Source organism: Idiotropiscis lumnitzeri, chromosome 4, assembly GCF_059441095.1.
Source record: "Idiotropiscis lumnitzeri isolate Australia: NSW breed Sydney's pygmy pipehorse chromosome 4, RoL_Ilum_1.0, whole genome shotgun sequence".
Classification (NCBI taxonomy): Eukaryota; Metazoa; Chordata; class Actinopteri; order Syngnathiformes; family Syngnathidae; genus Idiotropiscis; species Idiotropiscis lumnitzeri.
This window is the reverse complement of record NC_142394.1, coordinates 30,161,819-30,176,835: the sequence shown is the minus strand read 5'-3', so window position 1 is coordinate 30,176,835 and position 15,017 is coordinate 30,161,819. Positions and strand designations below refer to the sequence as shown.

At 46.6% G+C, this 15,017-nt stretch overlaps 3 protein-coding genes across 5 annotated transcripts; 2 read left to right on the top strand and 1 right to left on the bottom strand.

The window, feature by feature from the left end:
- Positions 1 to 1,123: 1,123 nt before the first annotated feature.
- On the bottom strand, positions 1,124 to 8,160 carry krcp (kelch repeat-containing protein). Of its 3 annotated transcripts, none has more exons than XM_088295084.1 (15): positions 8,018 to 8,160; positions 7,912 to 7,982; positions 7,512 to 7,673; positions 7,206 to 7,287; positions 7,066 to 7,125; positions 6,670 to 6,919; positions 6,204 to 6,338; positions 5,938 to 6,125; positions 5,453 to 5,649; positions 5,276 to 5,370; positions 5,151 to 5,205; positions 4,141 to 4,238; positions 3,735 to 3,948; positions 3,085 to 3,172; positions 1,124 to 1,138 (listed from the first exon to the last, which is right to left on the bottom strand). In XM_088295084.1, the coding sequence occupies exons 1-13, from the start codon at positions 8,075 to 8,077 to the stop codon at positions 3,737 to 3,739; spliced, it is 1,665 nt and encodes a 554-aa protein (XP_088151210.1). In that variant the 5' UTR covers positions 8,078 to 8,160; the 3' UTR covers positions 1,124 to 1,138; positions 3,085 to 3,172; positions 3,735 to 3,736. The 3 variants fall into 3 exon arrangements, with proteins under 3 accessions (XP_088151210.1, XP_088151211.1, XP_088151212.1); XM_088295085.1 differs by having other exon boundaries at positions 6,204 to 6,335; XM_088295086.1 differs by having other exon boundaries at positions 7,912 to 8,141.
- Positions 8,161 to 8,804: 644 nt separating this feature from the next.
- LOC148339145 (uncharacterized) lies at positions 8,805 to 10,937 on the top strand. Its single transcript, XM_088294288.1, has 4 exons — positions 8,805 to 8,986; positions 9,085 to 9,293; positions 9,421 to 9,660; positions 9,751 to 10,937. The coding sequence occupies exons 1-4, from the start codon at positions 8,897 to 8,899 to the stop codon at positions 10,229 to 10,231; spliced, it is 1,020 nt and encodes a 339-aa protein (XP_088150414.1). The 5' UTR covers positions 8,805 to 8,896; the 3' UTR covers positions 10,232 to 10,937.
- Positions 10,938 to 11,183: 246 nt separating this feature from the next.
- cct7 (chaperonin containing TCP1, subunit 7 (eta)) lies at positions 11,184 to 14,993 on the top strand. The gene is made up of 12 exons (XM_088294286.1): positions 11,184 to 11,283; positions 11,862 to 11,945; positions 12,015 to 12,084; positions 12,164 to 12,270; positions 12,519 to 12,697; positions 12,768 to 12,939; positions 13,020 to 13,184; positions 13,247 to 13,435; positions 13,723 to 13,820; positions 13,890 to 14,022; positions 14,104 to 14,310; positions 14,421 to 14,993. Exons 1-12 carry the CDS (start codon positions 11,278 to 11,280, stop codon positions 14,646 to 14,648), a joined length of 1,638 nt encoding a protein of 545 aa, XP_088150412.1. The 5' UTR covers positions 11,184 to 11,277; the 3' UTR covers positions 14,649 to 14,993.
- Positions 14,994 to 15,017: the final 24 nt, after the last annotated feature.

The window sequence follows — 15,017 nt, the reverse complement described above, 5'->3', positions numbered from 1 at the left end:
TTTATAAAGTGTGCAATCGTGCAGTCAAACTCATCCAACTGAAAACAGGAATTGTGATTAAAAAAAAAAAAAAAAATGAAAAAAGATGTCAAAGAAAAACGACATCAACGATTTAAAATGCACGTTGTCGGGCTTCTTCCGAAACCTACCAAGACTTTTCTGTGTGGTCTCGTGCCGAGGCCCCTCTGAAAGTGCAACAGAGAGTTGTTGAAAAGGAAAACAACATGATGATGAATGAACACACGCGACAGTACCGTTGTCAAGTTGCATCGGGGCCAAGGTGGGGCTTGGTCCTATTTCAAGTTGAAACGCATTTCGTGGTGAGTTCCGCGCAAGTCAATCGTGGGATCCTTTTTGCGCGTTTACCTTGACTGTGGTTGCTCGCAACGTCCGTCTGGGAGCCGACGCTCTTCGGCTGCGTGCTGTTAGCTGCCGCGGCTTCTGTTGACTCTGATCACGAACACAAAAAATAAAATAATGTGAGACCAGTTGCCGCCAAGCGAGGTTCAAATGCTTTAAAGCTTCAACTTTTCACGTCCTCCCAGGTTGCCGGCGATGTCACGTTGGGCCGGGTCAGCATCGGTGAGGCAGTCGTCACCGTCGCCATTGCCGCTGTCGCCGCCGTCGGCGCCATCGGGACTGTTTTCGCTGAAGGAAAAGGTCGCTATGAATATGGCGCCGTCTTTGACGACGTTTCGCAAACTCACCGCTCTCCGCAGGTTTCCTGGTGGTTTCTGCCGGAGGCGCTGCTGTGGCGGCCGCTCGGCTGGTCGGTGCCGCCGCGGCGGGCGGGGCTGCCGACGCTGTCGGTGCTGCTCAAGGGTACAAAAGTGCAAAATGAACGAGTGGCCAAAATTCAGGTGGTGTAAACGATGGGGCCCGATCGCTGGAGAATTTTATTTGAATTTTTTTTAAGCCGACGCCAATTTGACCGATAGTCAATTAATCAGCAGATTAATCGAATCTTCCATTCGATTAATCGGCTTTCTTTCCGTTTTCTGGCAGGAAGAGCTTATATCAGCCAACCGATTAATCGGTCGAAATCAACATTTCTATTCACCCTGTTGGCTTGCTGTCATCACTTTGACCGTCGTTGGCCTCGCCCCCTGCTGCTTGTCGACATTTTCCTCTGTTGACACTTGGATGCAGACAAACATGGAGAATGAGCAGCACAATTTAGTGAACAACGTAGTATCAGACACAATTCGAATATCCGAACAGCGGTGCCTTGAGTTAAGAGCGAGCCACAATTTTGTCAACATGTAAGCACGATTTTCATTCTGGACGCAAATTTAGCGCAAAGGGCAAAAGTTGTCTTTGTTTTGTTTTTTTTTTGCTGGATGTAGCACAAAGCGTTTGTGGCTTTGTGCGCTGAAACGTTCCGTTTTTCCGGCCAATCCTCGCTACGTCGCTAATTTGCATTTGAATCACGGCGGTACGGATCGCCCCACGAGTACGCCACGCGTGAACTTGTGTGGCAATGGAAATGCTTTGCACTAATAGCGATGGGGGGACTTTTAGAATATTTTTAAGAAGATCATGATAATAATTTGTTCAGTAAATTGATTTCAACAACGATTCCGAGGGATTGCGTTCGCCGGCACGCTCGGAAAGCTGCCACATGGTCCTAAACTCGCTAGACTAGATTTGCGCTGGCACCAACATGAAGTTACGCTCGGTTTATAGAACCATGTGCTAGTATTATACTGCCCTCTGGTGGCCAAGGTGAGCACACCAGAAAGAGCAGCGCCATGTCTTTTGAAATGAAGGGAAAAAAGGGCAAAAATTGTCCAATTTATTGAATATTCTACTTTAATTAATGAACGTTTTAAAGGACTACATTTCACAAAGTGCGATTTCTTTCATTTAAAAAAAAATTATAAACATTTTGGGGTGAATTGGTTTCTAAAAGTTTTCAGAAGTTCAAACGAAGTTGGCTTGCGAATGTTACAGTGCATTTTCGGTTCCTCTGGAAAGGACGTTTGTGAGTGGTGTGTACACAACGCGTGTTGGATTTTTGACTTATTTCCCATCACACTTGCCTCCTTGTCAATGAAATTGACATCCTCCGCTGGAAGCGACTGAAGCTGCATCCTGTCCTCGGCGCTATTGTTGTCTCCCTGACCTTCCAAGCCGAACTTCCTCTCCGCACACTTGTCAACGGCACCCGATACACGACTACGTTCCAATTTAGGAATCTTTTATTCCTCCGAGCAGCATTTGCCATTCTCAGCTCGGTCGCTTGGAACTCAAAGCCGCTGAAGCGAGTCGTCAAAGTTATTTCCGGCAGATTTGGTTCTGATGCCCCGTGAGAGCGGCGTCACTTTGGTTCTCAACGCTATCTGCCGCTGGATCACCGATCGGGCCATCGCGGAGGAGATGAAAGCTCTTTTGGGAGGATAAACAAACAGATGAAGAGCCAAAACGACTCCCTTTGTCGCTCTGCCCCTCGAGGGCTCATTTGTGCGCGCCTCCTTTGATGGTTCAAAGCGACAGCGATTCTCGGGCACGACCAAATCAAAGTTGAGTGAAATCAACTTGCAAACATTCCATTGGAGACACTCAAAAATTGCCCCAAATTGTTCAGGGATTGACAGGTAGAAAACAATTCTTCCAAATTTTTTTTAATGCGACTCCTGCTCAACTTTTCGACAAATAATCGAATACTCGTGCATTTATTCTTTATCCTCCGCAAAGACCAACTCATGCTGCAGTCTCATGAGTCACATGTGAAATTATTCTGGGTGTGTTTGCGTTATACTGCCCCCAAGTGGCAGAGGCGCGCACCACACGGAGCAGCACAATGTGCATTGATTGGTCGAAAAAAATGCTAAATTTGTGACATTACGTCATGAGTGGAAGATTTTATTAAGTCCATTACTGAGTTGTTTTCCTTATTAACAAAATGTCAAGGCCCCACTGTATCGAATAATAATCATAAAATATCTAATAAGAGTTCATCCTCGTCCTTATAGATTTTCAAAGCAAAACTTAATTGTAGTTTGTAATAAAAATGCTTTGGACAACTTGGTTGAAGATGCTCTAAAAAGGAAGAAAAAAAAACAATGAAGTTGATTTTCTTACCTGGTGTGAAGACGTGCGCCGATGTTAGCAGGAGGACAAAAATGCTGATGGTCTTCATGGCGACTTTGTGGCTGTGACTCCGTCGGAGCTGCTTGTGTGAAAAAAAAAAAGGGGTGTTCAAGCTGGGGCGCGCCGCCACTCCCGCTTATTTCGGCACTTCCTTCCTCTGACGCAAACGCAAAGCAGGGGGGGCGGCGGCCGACACCAACAGGAGGGAGAAAAAGTGGAATTTAGGGAGAGTTCAACTCAGACACAGTTCAGGTCAAATGTGACACATTTGGACATTAAACAGCAACACAAAAAGATGCAAATGGGATGATTACCCCCCCCCCCCAAAAAAGAAATAATTTTTTAACAGCAACATTTTTTTTTCTTTTTTAAAGAGCAAATTGAATTTGATTTGTGCCAACCTTAAATGAGCGGTCATGTTTATTCTGATAAATGGCATCTTCAAGTGTAGCAAATTGCAAACAATTTGAGAGCTTGAAAATTTGCCGTTTTGCTTCATTCATTTTTCTTTCCACACACACACACAAAAAAAAAGGAGGTGGCAGGACTTGCTTTAAAATTCACCCAATTTATTCATGTGAATTGATACAAAAATACACTTTTTAATGTGGCCCAATTATAGTGGAAACGCGGCGTCAAACCGTTAAAGAAGCGCGAGCAGCTCCTTCACGGCGACGGTGGTCACGTCGGCGTAAAAAGAGCCCTCGTTGTCGCCGCCGCCGAACACCAGCAGCGTTTTGTCCGCTTGCTGCCCTGTGGCGTGGCGGCAGCTGGGCGTCTCCATGGCGACGATGGAGTGACCCGCCCGGGCGAGCGACAGCTGCGGGAGCGTCACCTCCGTCCAGATGTTTGTCTCTACGACGTCAGGAAATGAAAATGGCGGAATTTTTGGATTGTCGGGATTGCGTCCAATATTCACACACACCAATTTCTTTTTTTTAAATTAATCAAATTACATCAAATGAAATGTTTACAAAAACACAACATTGCGGGGCGACCCGCCCGCCACATAATTAGGTACACCTGTACAATGCATCGACGGCTCACCTGTGTCAAAAACAAAAGCGTCGCTGAGGGAGTTGTTTCCGTTATAGCCGCCGTGGATCAAGAACTTGGTGGGCGAGATGACAGCGCTGCCGTGCCAGCTGTGACACACACACACACACACGCGCACACACACCGTGGTTATTATAGTTGACGAAAACTAGCCCAAAAACTCCAACTAAAATTTAAAAACATTTTGGTTGAAAAAAATAAAAATGAAAAAACTAAAGCTCAGAAAATCGACAGCAGAACAAAGCATATTCAGACAAATAGAAAAAAAAGAAACTAACAAACTGGCGGTGAAAACTAATTCGAACAACCAAAGTCGACACGGAGACGACAGGCGGAAAGCGAGACAAAAGACGCACGCGCGGACGCAGACGACAACGCGTTGACGCGCAAGCACAGACAACACAACACGCGATTGCGCAAGCTTAAGACGCACAAACTCACGAAGCGATTGAAAGAGTCATTACGAAATTTTGCTTTATTGCTCGGATAGTCACGGAGTTCAAAACTAGAGAAATGATTTGGATCGATCGCAATAACTATCGACGTTGCAATGAAGAAACTTGCTTCTGCTTTTATAATCGGTCTTCCTAAAAAACCACCCCAAAGAAAATGTTAACGAAAGAGAGCAAAAGAATGGCCTCCGCCTCTCTTATCGGTGTGTGGCAGTGACTGAGATGTTTCTGCTTTTGGATCGCATGTCTAAAGTCATCATTCAAAGACATGCACACGCGTAGAGAAACAACTTCACAGTTGCTTGCTTCGATAACCCCACCCCCTTTCGATCGAAGACACCCATGTTCAGGGACTTCTGGAAATGAAGAAAAGGGAGGCAACGGAGAGATAGGATCAGAACGCAAAGAGACAAGCTTTCCATTCAGACTTTCTCTTCGTTGTCCTTGCGAGACAAATTTTGAGCGTCATTCTCTTCATTGATGGCGTGTTTATGAAATTGGCGAAACTGACAGAGATGCATACACATCACAACACACGCACACGTTTACCATCGAGGGGAGGGGCTTCTTCCACGCGTTTGAACAGCAGAGAACTCCATCAAACCTGGAAAAGAAACGGCATGTTCGTCACGGCGTTTATTTGATTTGATTTTAATGTCGGGCGCACGCCTCACCGAGGTCCAACACGAACATGTCGTCGTAGCACACGGGCGTGTCCCACCCGCCGAAGACGTAAATCTTTCCCTGCGGCATCACGCAGGCTGAGTGGCTGCAACGCAAAGCGGGACGGAATCGTTTTTCAAAACGGCCAAGGCGTGGCGAGACACGGACGGAGCGTCGGGCGGCCTTACCCCGAGCGAGGGGACGGCGCCTCGCCGATGACGATGGGCTGATACCAAATGGACAGCTGCGGGTCGAAGATGTACAAGGAGTCGCCGCAGCCGTCCGGCTCCGGGTTGGGCCGAGGGAAAACCCCTCCCAGCACGAAGAGCTCCCCGCGAAACAGGCTGCAGCTGTGGTAGGCCAGCGGGGGGACCTTCCCTTGGGCCTGGAATTGGCAGATTGAACAACACTAACGCATCATGCAAAATGCCATAGACGGGCTAACATAATGAGCATTCAAGTGGCAGTTATCACACTTTAAGCGGCGGAGACACAAACGGAAAAACAATTCTCACGTCAATTCTTTCGGGGTACAACAAATAATCGATTCATCGGCAATTCATCGGTTATGAAATCAATCGACTACTACTTTGATGAATGTTTTTGAGGAATTGAAAGGTGTTTAGCTAACATTACGGCGACGGCAAAACAATGAAACAAAGTTGATCTCGACCTCCACCATGGTCCACTTCCAGCTTTGCGTGTCCAGGATGTGGACGTCGTTGAACCACTTTTTGTTCTTGGAGCCGCCGAACACAAAGATGCGCTTGGAGTCCGGGTCGTAGACGGCCGTGTGGCCGATCCTGGCCTCGGGAGTGGGACCCTGCGCCAGCGTCTCGGCCGCCACCCAGGACAGGTCCTCTGTGGAGCGAGAAGGCGAAACGTCTTTTCCCAAAGAAGCAGATTTTCCCAAGCGTCCCGTTCATACGCGCGACCAACCTGTGCAGAGCTTCCACAAAGGATCTTTGCAGAATTGCATCCTGGCGCCTTGACCCCCAATCAAGATGGCCGTCTGGGCATCGATGGGGCACAGCATTTGACCCCAGCGACCCGACGGGCCTGACGGTGGCGCTGCTGGAACGTCACAGGAAATTTCGAGTGACGTTTAGTGTTGAACGAAACAAAAATCCCAAAAAGTGACACAACTCGGATTTCAAACTCATCTTATCGTCATGGCAACAAACAATTGAAAACACCACAGACGGGCTTGCTGCTTCGTTTCCCCGCGAGAAACGACTTCTTACTGCAGCTGACGAAGGACTTGTGACCATCTCTTTATTTTACAGCCCCTAATTTCTTATTTGCATTTTTCACTTTGCTTTATTTAATAACACGAGCGTATAGTTGTGACGACCGCTGCTGTTAGAATTCAGTTCTAATCAAGAATCTATTTGCACAACCTCACCTCCTTGACTTTTCGCTGCCTTGCCCCTGCCCGAAAAAAGCTTCTGCCTGCCTTTGGCGTGTCGTTGGACTTTGCGTGCAGGTGTGCTTTGCTGCGAGCTGCTGTTGGGACACATGTTCTCCTCCTCCGCCTCCTCCTCACCCGCCAGCATCTTGACATCCTTGCCCGTGTCGAGCACTCCGGAAGCAGCTCGCTTTCTCTTGCTCCTGCAGTTGAGCTCTCGGGCTGCAAGGGGAGCGGCGTCGTCATCCTGGGAGCAGCAAGAAGAATATGAGCTCTAGTAGTGTTTTTTCTACCGCATGTCGTCTACAGAGGTTGAGCAAAATAACAAGCCGGTAATGAAAAATGAGGGGGTAGAAAGTTCATATCAACTTAAGTATCCCCACTGTATGTTACCTTCGGCGTGTGTTCCTTGACGCCCAAAATGAGTGCCGGTTCAGACCAAGTGTCTTTTGCCTGAGGAAAAAAAAAATTCAATTCCTACCAGTAGGTGCTTGTGGTTTTATGACCTTTACTCATGAAAGCCATTCTTTTACCATCGGTCCTCCTTCCAGTGTAACGTTCAGGGTAGCACCACTTGTCCATGTCTCTTCTTCCCACTGCTCCCAAGACAGACATCTGTGGGATTGCCCAAATCATCAAAAGACTTACATAGAAGACATTTTAAAATTCTAGCAGGACATGATATAAAAATCGCATTTATATATAATAGGCTTGAACGATTTATCATTTTGCGACCGAAATCGTGATCTCAGACAACGCGATTTTGAGATCATCAAAGCCCTAAGTATCTTCTCTGTACATGTTAGTATTTTTCAAGCAGCTTTCCTTCGGCGTCTAACCTGTTATAAGGCGTCAGCTTCCCGATGGTGATGGGAGTCCGATGAGCGTCGCACAGGTCCGCGTTGACGCACACCCGCTCGCCCCAAGGTCCGCTGCTAAACAGCACCACCTGGCGGACGGTTGGCGGAACGGCAACAGAGACCCGCCGGTGCCCCTCCTCGCTGTTGTTCCCAAAAAAAAGGAAAGAAATTTGCAAACTTTCAAGTTTCAACCTTATAAAATCGACAACGTTTATTTTGGGAATGCTATTGAAGAAAATGGCGGAAAGGGCCTGTTCTGAATCGAGGTCTACGCCTACAGTAGGCACGGGAGAACCATTGTGAAATATTAAGCAGGCAAGTTAGTCGAAACCAATTTCAAGCAATATTGCTATTAATGTTTTTACAGTCTTCGACGTACCCGAGCAGTCGTTGAGGTGACGCATCAACGCCGAATACCGCATAAACTCCAAATTCCTCCATTTCTCTCCGCAGAATGTAAATTCATATATTTACTGCGGACTCCGTCTCCCGCCACCGATTCGTGTGTAGTCTCCGGTCGTTTCCACGTTTGCAGGGAAATTCATCGATTTGTCGTTTCTTGTGTCTGTGAGGGCGGTGTCTATTATGTTTTAGAAAGTGCACCGAAAACGCAGAATTTGTGTTTTCGTTTAATCGAGCGCTTCCAAAAGCATTTGGGCAGGGGAGTCGGACCAATCAACGGCCTGCATTCGTGCGCGCTGTCTGACGTCACCATGGTGCGTCCAGGAACATTTTGTCACCTCGAGACTGTTTTCTGATTGTTTGTTTATGTGTTATATTTACACATCTTATTACTTATTTACAAAAAAAATCCGTATCGTGCATAACTGGAAAAAAATTCTAGATGTCCCTATGATCAAAACCGCATGAATTATATGTTTAGTCATTATTATGTAGTAAACCTGGACAATGGCCGTGTTTGGAATTATTCATTCCTTGCTCCGTAATCTTTTTTTTTTTTTTTTTGCTCCGTAATTTTCATATCGGGCTAACTTCTTTTTCTTTTTTTTTACGTCTTGTTCTTTTTCCTGTTCTACTTATTCTTATTATTAATATATTAGACTATATTGCGCAATCATTTCTGTCGCAATGACATTGTATTTGTTTAAAGCGCAATGTATTTTAAATAATTAATACCTGCAAACTCAAGTGATGGGAAGTACGGAAGTATAAGTACTTCCTTATTATACAAGGTTATTTTTATGGTTTCTTTTGAAACAAGTAACTGCAGCCTACTTCTGCTTCAGTGCACATCGGGAGTACTTTTCCATCTCTGGCAAACATACAAACGAATTACGCTCAGGACATGAGGTGTGTCGTGTAGCGTTCAAGCTGTTCAACCACCTGCCTAATATCATAATGCCATGCAAATCTTTTTCTTGTCAGTCACGCATGTTTTAAGAAGCTATACCAACACACAAAGCAAAACTTTCTTCCCCCAGAAAGAGCACATGGTGAGATTTGCCTTTTTTGTTACACTCGTTTTGTTCTGTGATTGCACTGATTTGCAGGTTATCGTTCAAACGAGATCATCTCCAAATCATTTTTCTAGGCTTTTGACAGCATTCGCACCACAATGAATGGATCATCTTTCAGCATTTTGACCTCCGTAATCTATTTCTGGTCCAACTGCGATCCTTACGACGGTGAATCCGGAGGACCGTCTGCAGGTCTTGTCGTTCTCCACGCCACCTATGTGGTGGAGTTTGTCTTCAGCCTCCCGTCAAACATCTGGCTGGCCTGGCTCATTCTCAAGAGAAGGTTGTCAAATGCTCTCATTAGTGGATGATGAGGATGGAGGAGGGGGAAGCGGCAGCAAAACAGGCCACAATTCAGAATCTGCAAATTCTATTCTGGTGTACCATGACTTTTTTTTTTTATGTTGAAGGTCCAAAGTTGACGGCATCCTAAGTGCAGATATCCTCCCGTTCTCCTTGGCCCTCATCAAAGTGTCCTTTTATGCGATGGTGCCCGTGATGTTGGCCAATCACTACGTTTGGCGGGATGTTTGGCTGCTGGTCGTGACGACATTCTTGACCTCTGTATTCATCATGATGAAGCCGCTGCTCATGTGTCTGGTGTGCGTGGAGAGGTACTTGGCTGTGATCCGACCCTTGGACTTTCTACGGTAAAACCACTTCCTCGCTCATGTGCAAAGACATTGAAATCAGCGCTTGGTATTATCGCGTGACTTCATTTGATGTCTGTTTGCCGGCAGGTTGAAAGCCTTGCAGTACAAAAGGACAGCTCTTGCCATTTTATTCTGCCTGGACTTGTGTCTTGCCGTCTCTGCTCTTTTTCACCACTCCACCGTGGCAGCGTGTTCAGTCTTCCTTCCCATCATGGTCGTGGACACCTATTGCTGCGTGGCCGTACTCAAAGCCTTGAGAAAAAGTCCGCCAGGAGACAGACAGGAAGCGGACAAGGAGAAGAAGAGCGATGCGGTGGGAAATCGAGAGATGCGCGGCATAAAGAGGAAAGCCTTCAACACCATCCTGCTGGTCCAGGTTACGCTCACGATCAATTTCATCCCCATCATCGTCACCATTCCTATGCAGAATCGGGTCCCCGCTCAGGTCTTGAACTGTCAGTATATGGCCTTGGCTTTAGCTGCGGCCCTCAGCTGCGGTTATCTGGATCCGCTCGTCTACCTGTACAACGTCGTTCGGCACCACAAGAACACAAAGACCAAAATATGACCGTCTTCGTCAATCGATGGGCTTTTTCATTTCACGCTAAGGTCAAGTTGGTAGAACATTGCATGTGTGGGCAAATTTTACTCCTAATGTGCAAAAATGCTTTTAAACGTCCTTTGAATGTGTGGTTGCTTCACTGATGCCTACTCACATAGACTTCACCTACTTCAAATTAAGATTTAATACAGAAACACTAAAATGCCACGTTAAAAAAAGTAGTACACAGCAGCTGCAATTTTGGTCATACAGTAGAATCGAAACATTTACGACTTCTCCAAAAACGCAGCGCCTACGCATGCAAATGCAGAGCAACATTCATCAAAAAATGCAAACGATTGACAAGTGGCTTTGTGCTGCTTTGGTTGCATCACAGAATGCAAATTCTGCACGCTCTTGCAATCCATAACCTTATTTGAAGAGAGATTACATTTTTACATACCTCTGTGAAGGTAGTTGGAGATCTTATGTAGTGCGTTTTTATTTTATTTAATAAATTATTAAGTTTTATAATATATTTCAAATGAATTCATAGTTGTTGTAAAAATGTATCCTTTTATTTTATTTTTATTTTCTAATTTTCTTTTTATTGAAGAACAACATTTCCATTCCAAAATCCGACTAAAACTGAAAAGAAAAGTGTTGTCAAGAAGGAAAAAAAACAAGAACAAACAAAAAGGGATAAATAATAATAATGAAATAAAATAAAGATGATTGGGAGCATATCAAACCACATACTAATATTTTTTTGTGTCTGTTATGGCTCTATGACTATGTTATATAATGCCTTGACAAAACGTAAATGTTTTGAAATAAACCAACGTTCCATGAAAAATACGTTTTTCGTGCCGAAACGTTGTTACAGTAAGAGTTCCACATGCTGTACTTTATTCTTATATTTTATTTTTTATTTTTATTCTTACCTTTTATCACCGTTATCGATTTTGCCCAGGTTACGTCTTTACAAACTTCCCCGCACGCATTTGAACGCACCACCGCAAAGCATTTTGGGATTTGATGCCGGTCGCAAGCTTCTCGAAAGAACCGCAAAGATGATGGTGAGTCCGATACCTTCCACGCCGCTTATCGACGTTCAATCCGCGTCCATCGTCGTGTTTGGCGGCTTGGCTTTACACTTTACACAACTCGAGATGCAACAGCTTCGCGTTCTTGTTCGCGGGGAGACATTATTTCAGCAGATGGCGTCGTAAAACGTATAAAAAGATCGTTAGCACTTGATGGCTAGCAACTGTCAATGGGCGTTGCTGCGATGTTTCCCGTGATGAGAATAACGCGACAAATGAAACGATCGCAGTTGAAATGCAAACAACAGTGCCCCCCGCCCCCGTTTTTAAGAATGTCGTGATACTTGAGTCTTTTGTCCAGTCCGCGAGATTTGTTTGCGATGTAGTTCTTGGGTTAGCCGTTAGCCTTTGTATGGATTAAAGTTGCAGCATTAGCTCTGAGCAAACTTTCAAAAAAGAAGAATTGATTCTTTGATTAAAATGTGACTTTAAATCGAGCAACATACCAGTAGCACACAAAAATATGATCGTATGGGCCTGTTGTCATGTATCAAAGACAAAGAGTGGATGGTGCACAGGTTCATGGTGGTCCCCATTCTGCTTTTCCACAGCCCACACCAGTGATCGTGCTGAAGGAGGGGACAGACACGTCTCAAGGAATCCCCCAGCTCATCAGCAATATCAATGCCTGCCAGGTGTGCAAATATCTCCACTGTGGCATGCGTGTGTCCGTTGAGCTGAAGTAACCGTGCGTATCCTCTTAGGTTATATCTGAAGCTGTGCGGACAACCCTGGGGCCCAGAGGGATGGACAAACTCATGGTGGACAACCGAGGTGAGACGGACGGCGAAGGGAACGGCTTCAGGGTCGAGCCCCATGGCGCCGGCGTTAAAGGGTGCTTTGCGTTTTCCAGGTAAGGCCACGATTTCCAACGACGGGGCTACCATCCTGAAGCTGCTGGATGTGGTCCACCCTGCAGCCAAGACCCTGGTGGACATTGCCCGCTCTCAGGATGCTGAGGTCTTTATATATATCTCAAGCAGGAAGGCTCGCTAAATTCCAAAATTAACAGTTTTACATTTATGGTTGAATAAGATACCTTTCTATGTCAACAAGAAACAAAAATTTGATTTTTATGACAAAATAATGGATTTACAAATATCACTAGTGTAGCAATCTTCTATTTACCAAACTATTTGCATACTATTTAGTAGTGTGTGTGCGCGCATGCATCGTGTTATGTATAATGTGAATGTTCCTGAACTCAGGTCGGAGACGGCACCACCTCGGTCACACTGCTGGCCGCCGAGTTCCTGAAGCAGCTGAAGCCGTACGTGGAGGAGGGGCTCCACCCTCAGACCATCATCCGGGCATTCCGTACAGCAACCAATCTGGCTGTCAACAAGATCAAGGAGATTGCCGTTCCTGTGAAGAAAGGCGACAAACAGTGAGCACTCGCCTGCCCTTGAAATCCTGCTCAAACATTTTTTTTCTTACCAATATCGTGGTCTCCTCAGAGAGCAGCGGCAGTTGTTGGAGAAGTGTGCAGCCACGGCACTCAACTCCAAGCTGATTGCCGGTCAGAAGGATTTCTTCTCCAAGATGGTGGTGGACGCCGTCATGTCACTGGACGAGCTTCTGTCTCTTAAGATGATTGGCATCAAGAAGGTCCAGGGAGGTGGTCTTGAGGTGGGTTTCCTTTGTTTTCCCCCAGCAACGCAAACGCTTTGACTTTGGGCCTAGACGTGTCTTGTTTTCTCCCCACTCAGGATTCCCAGTTGATTTCCGGTGTCGCCTTCAAGAAGACCTTCTCCTACGCCGGCTTCGAGATGCAGCCCAAATGTTACGCCAATCCCAAAATTGCGCTGCTCAACATTGAGCTGGAGCTAAAAGCCGAGAAGGACAACGCGGAGGTTCGGGTGAAGTCCGTGGAGGTACGCAGACCACGCCGGACGCCAGATGGTCTTTTTCTTATTCGTCTGCCTCGCATCTGCAGGACTATCAGGCCATTGTGGATGCGGAGTGGAACATCCTTTACGACAAGTTGGAGAAGATCTACCAGTCGGGGGCCAAAGTGGTTCTGTCCAAGTTGCCCATCGGTGACGTGGCCACGCAGTACTTTGCGGACAGAGACTTGTTCTGTGCCGGCAGGGTCCAGGAGGAAGACTTGAAGAGGACCATGATGGTAGGACCCCAGAACTCCTAAAATGTTTTATCTTTACAGGGCAAAGTATTTCCGCAATATGAATGTGGGCTCATTGAGTTGGAGACAAACTATTATGTTGTATGGACGGCAACAAACTGATCAATCTGCCATTTCGTCAAGTGAATTTTTCTTCCTGTCACGATAAATCACTGTCATACAGGAACAAATATAATAGTTGGCAAATAATTTACAATGATTATGTCATTGTTGGAATCAGTACATAAGAATGATCTGAAGGAGACCACGTTGTGTCATGTGACATCCAGGCCTGCGGGGGCTCCATCCAGACTTCCGTGAGTAATCTGACAGACGACGTCCTGGGCCAGTGTGAGCTCTTCGAGGAGGTTCAAGTGGGAGGAGAAAGGTCAGATTGTTCGTCCTCTTAGTTTGTGTCGCGGCCGCCCGTCGGTGACAATTTGGATCTCCGTTGTAGGTACAACTTGTTCAAGGGTTGCCCCAAAGCCAAGACGTGCACCATCATCCTGCGGGGCGGAGCCGAGCAGTTCACCGAGGAGACGGAGCGCTCGCTGCATGACGCCATCATGATTGTGCGCAGAGCCATCAAGGTCGGAGAACACGAAAAGCAATTCCTGCTCGGTGAGAGAATCACTCCGAGGCTGAGTGTCCTTCCATTTGTCTTTTTGCAGAACGACTCCGTGGTTGCAGGCGGAGGCGCTGTGGAGATGGAGCTGTCCAAGTACTTGCGGTATTATTCCAGAACCATTCCGGGGAAGCAACAGCTGTTGATCGGCGCCTACGCCAAGGCCTTGGAGATCATCCCCAGGCAGCTGTGCGACAACGCCGGCTTCGACGCCACCAACATCCTGAACAAGCTGCGTGCGAAACACGCTCAGGTAGGAAGCCATCTGTATTTACGAAACAAAAGCATGTTTAAGTGGAATGGAAAAATCGGCAAAAGTGGAAAGTGCAGCGAGCTGACAAGTTACTTCCCACCACCGCGCAGGGCGGCATGTGGTACGGCGTGGACATCAACAACGAGGACATCGCCGATAACTTCGCCGCCTGCGTGTGGGAGCCGTCGATCGTTCGCATCAACGCGCTGACCGCGGCCTCGGAGGCGGCCTGCCTCATCCTGTCTGTGGACGAGACCATCAAGAACCCGCGCAGCTCCGTCGACGGACCCCCGGGAGGCGGAAGGGGCAGAGGTCGCGGAAGACCTCACGCCAATTAAGGACGCCATACTACTGCATTTGAATTACTTTGACGCTGACACACGCGCACGGCAAACAGCGGTTGTTACTTAAAAACACGGGTGTCAGCTCACGTTCTTTATTTGAAGACATTTATTTTTTTTCCCCCACCTGTGAGTTTCCGATTCATCTTGCCAAGCACCGCCTTCTTGTCGCAGGTCTGTCGTCATCCTCGGGGCCGGCTTCTTCATCTCGCGTTCTGTAACCGCTCATCTGGTTTTGATTTATGTGACAAACATCGAAGGAAAAGCACTGAAAGGTTCTGCGCCGTGTGCGTGTATTTATTGGACCATTCTTAGAAACAATAAATGCAGCTCTGAAATCAACTTACCGCTGTCTTGCGTGCGATA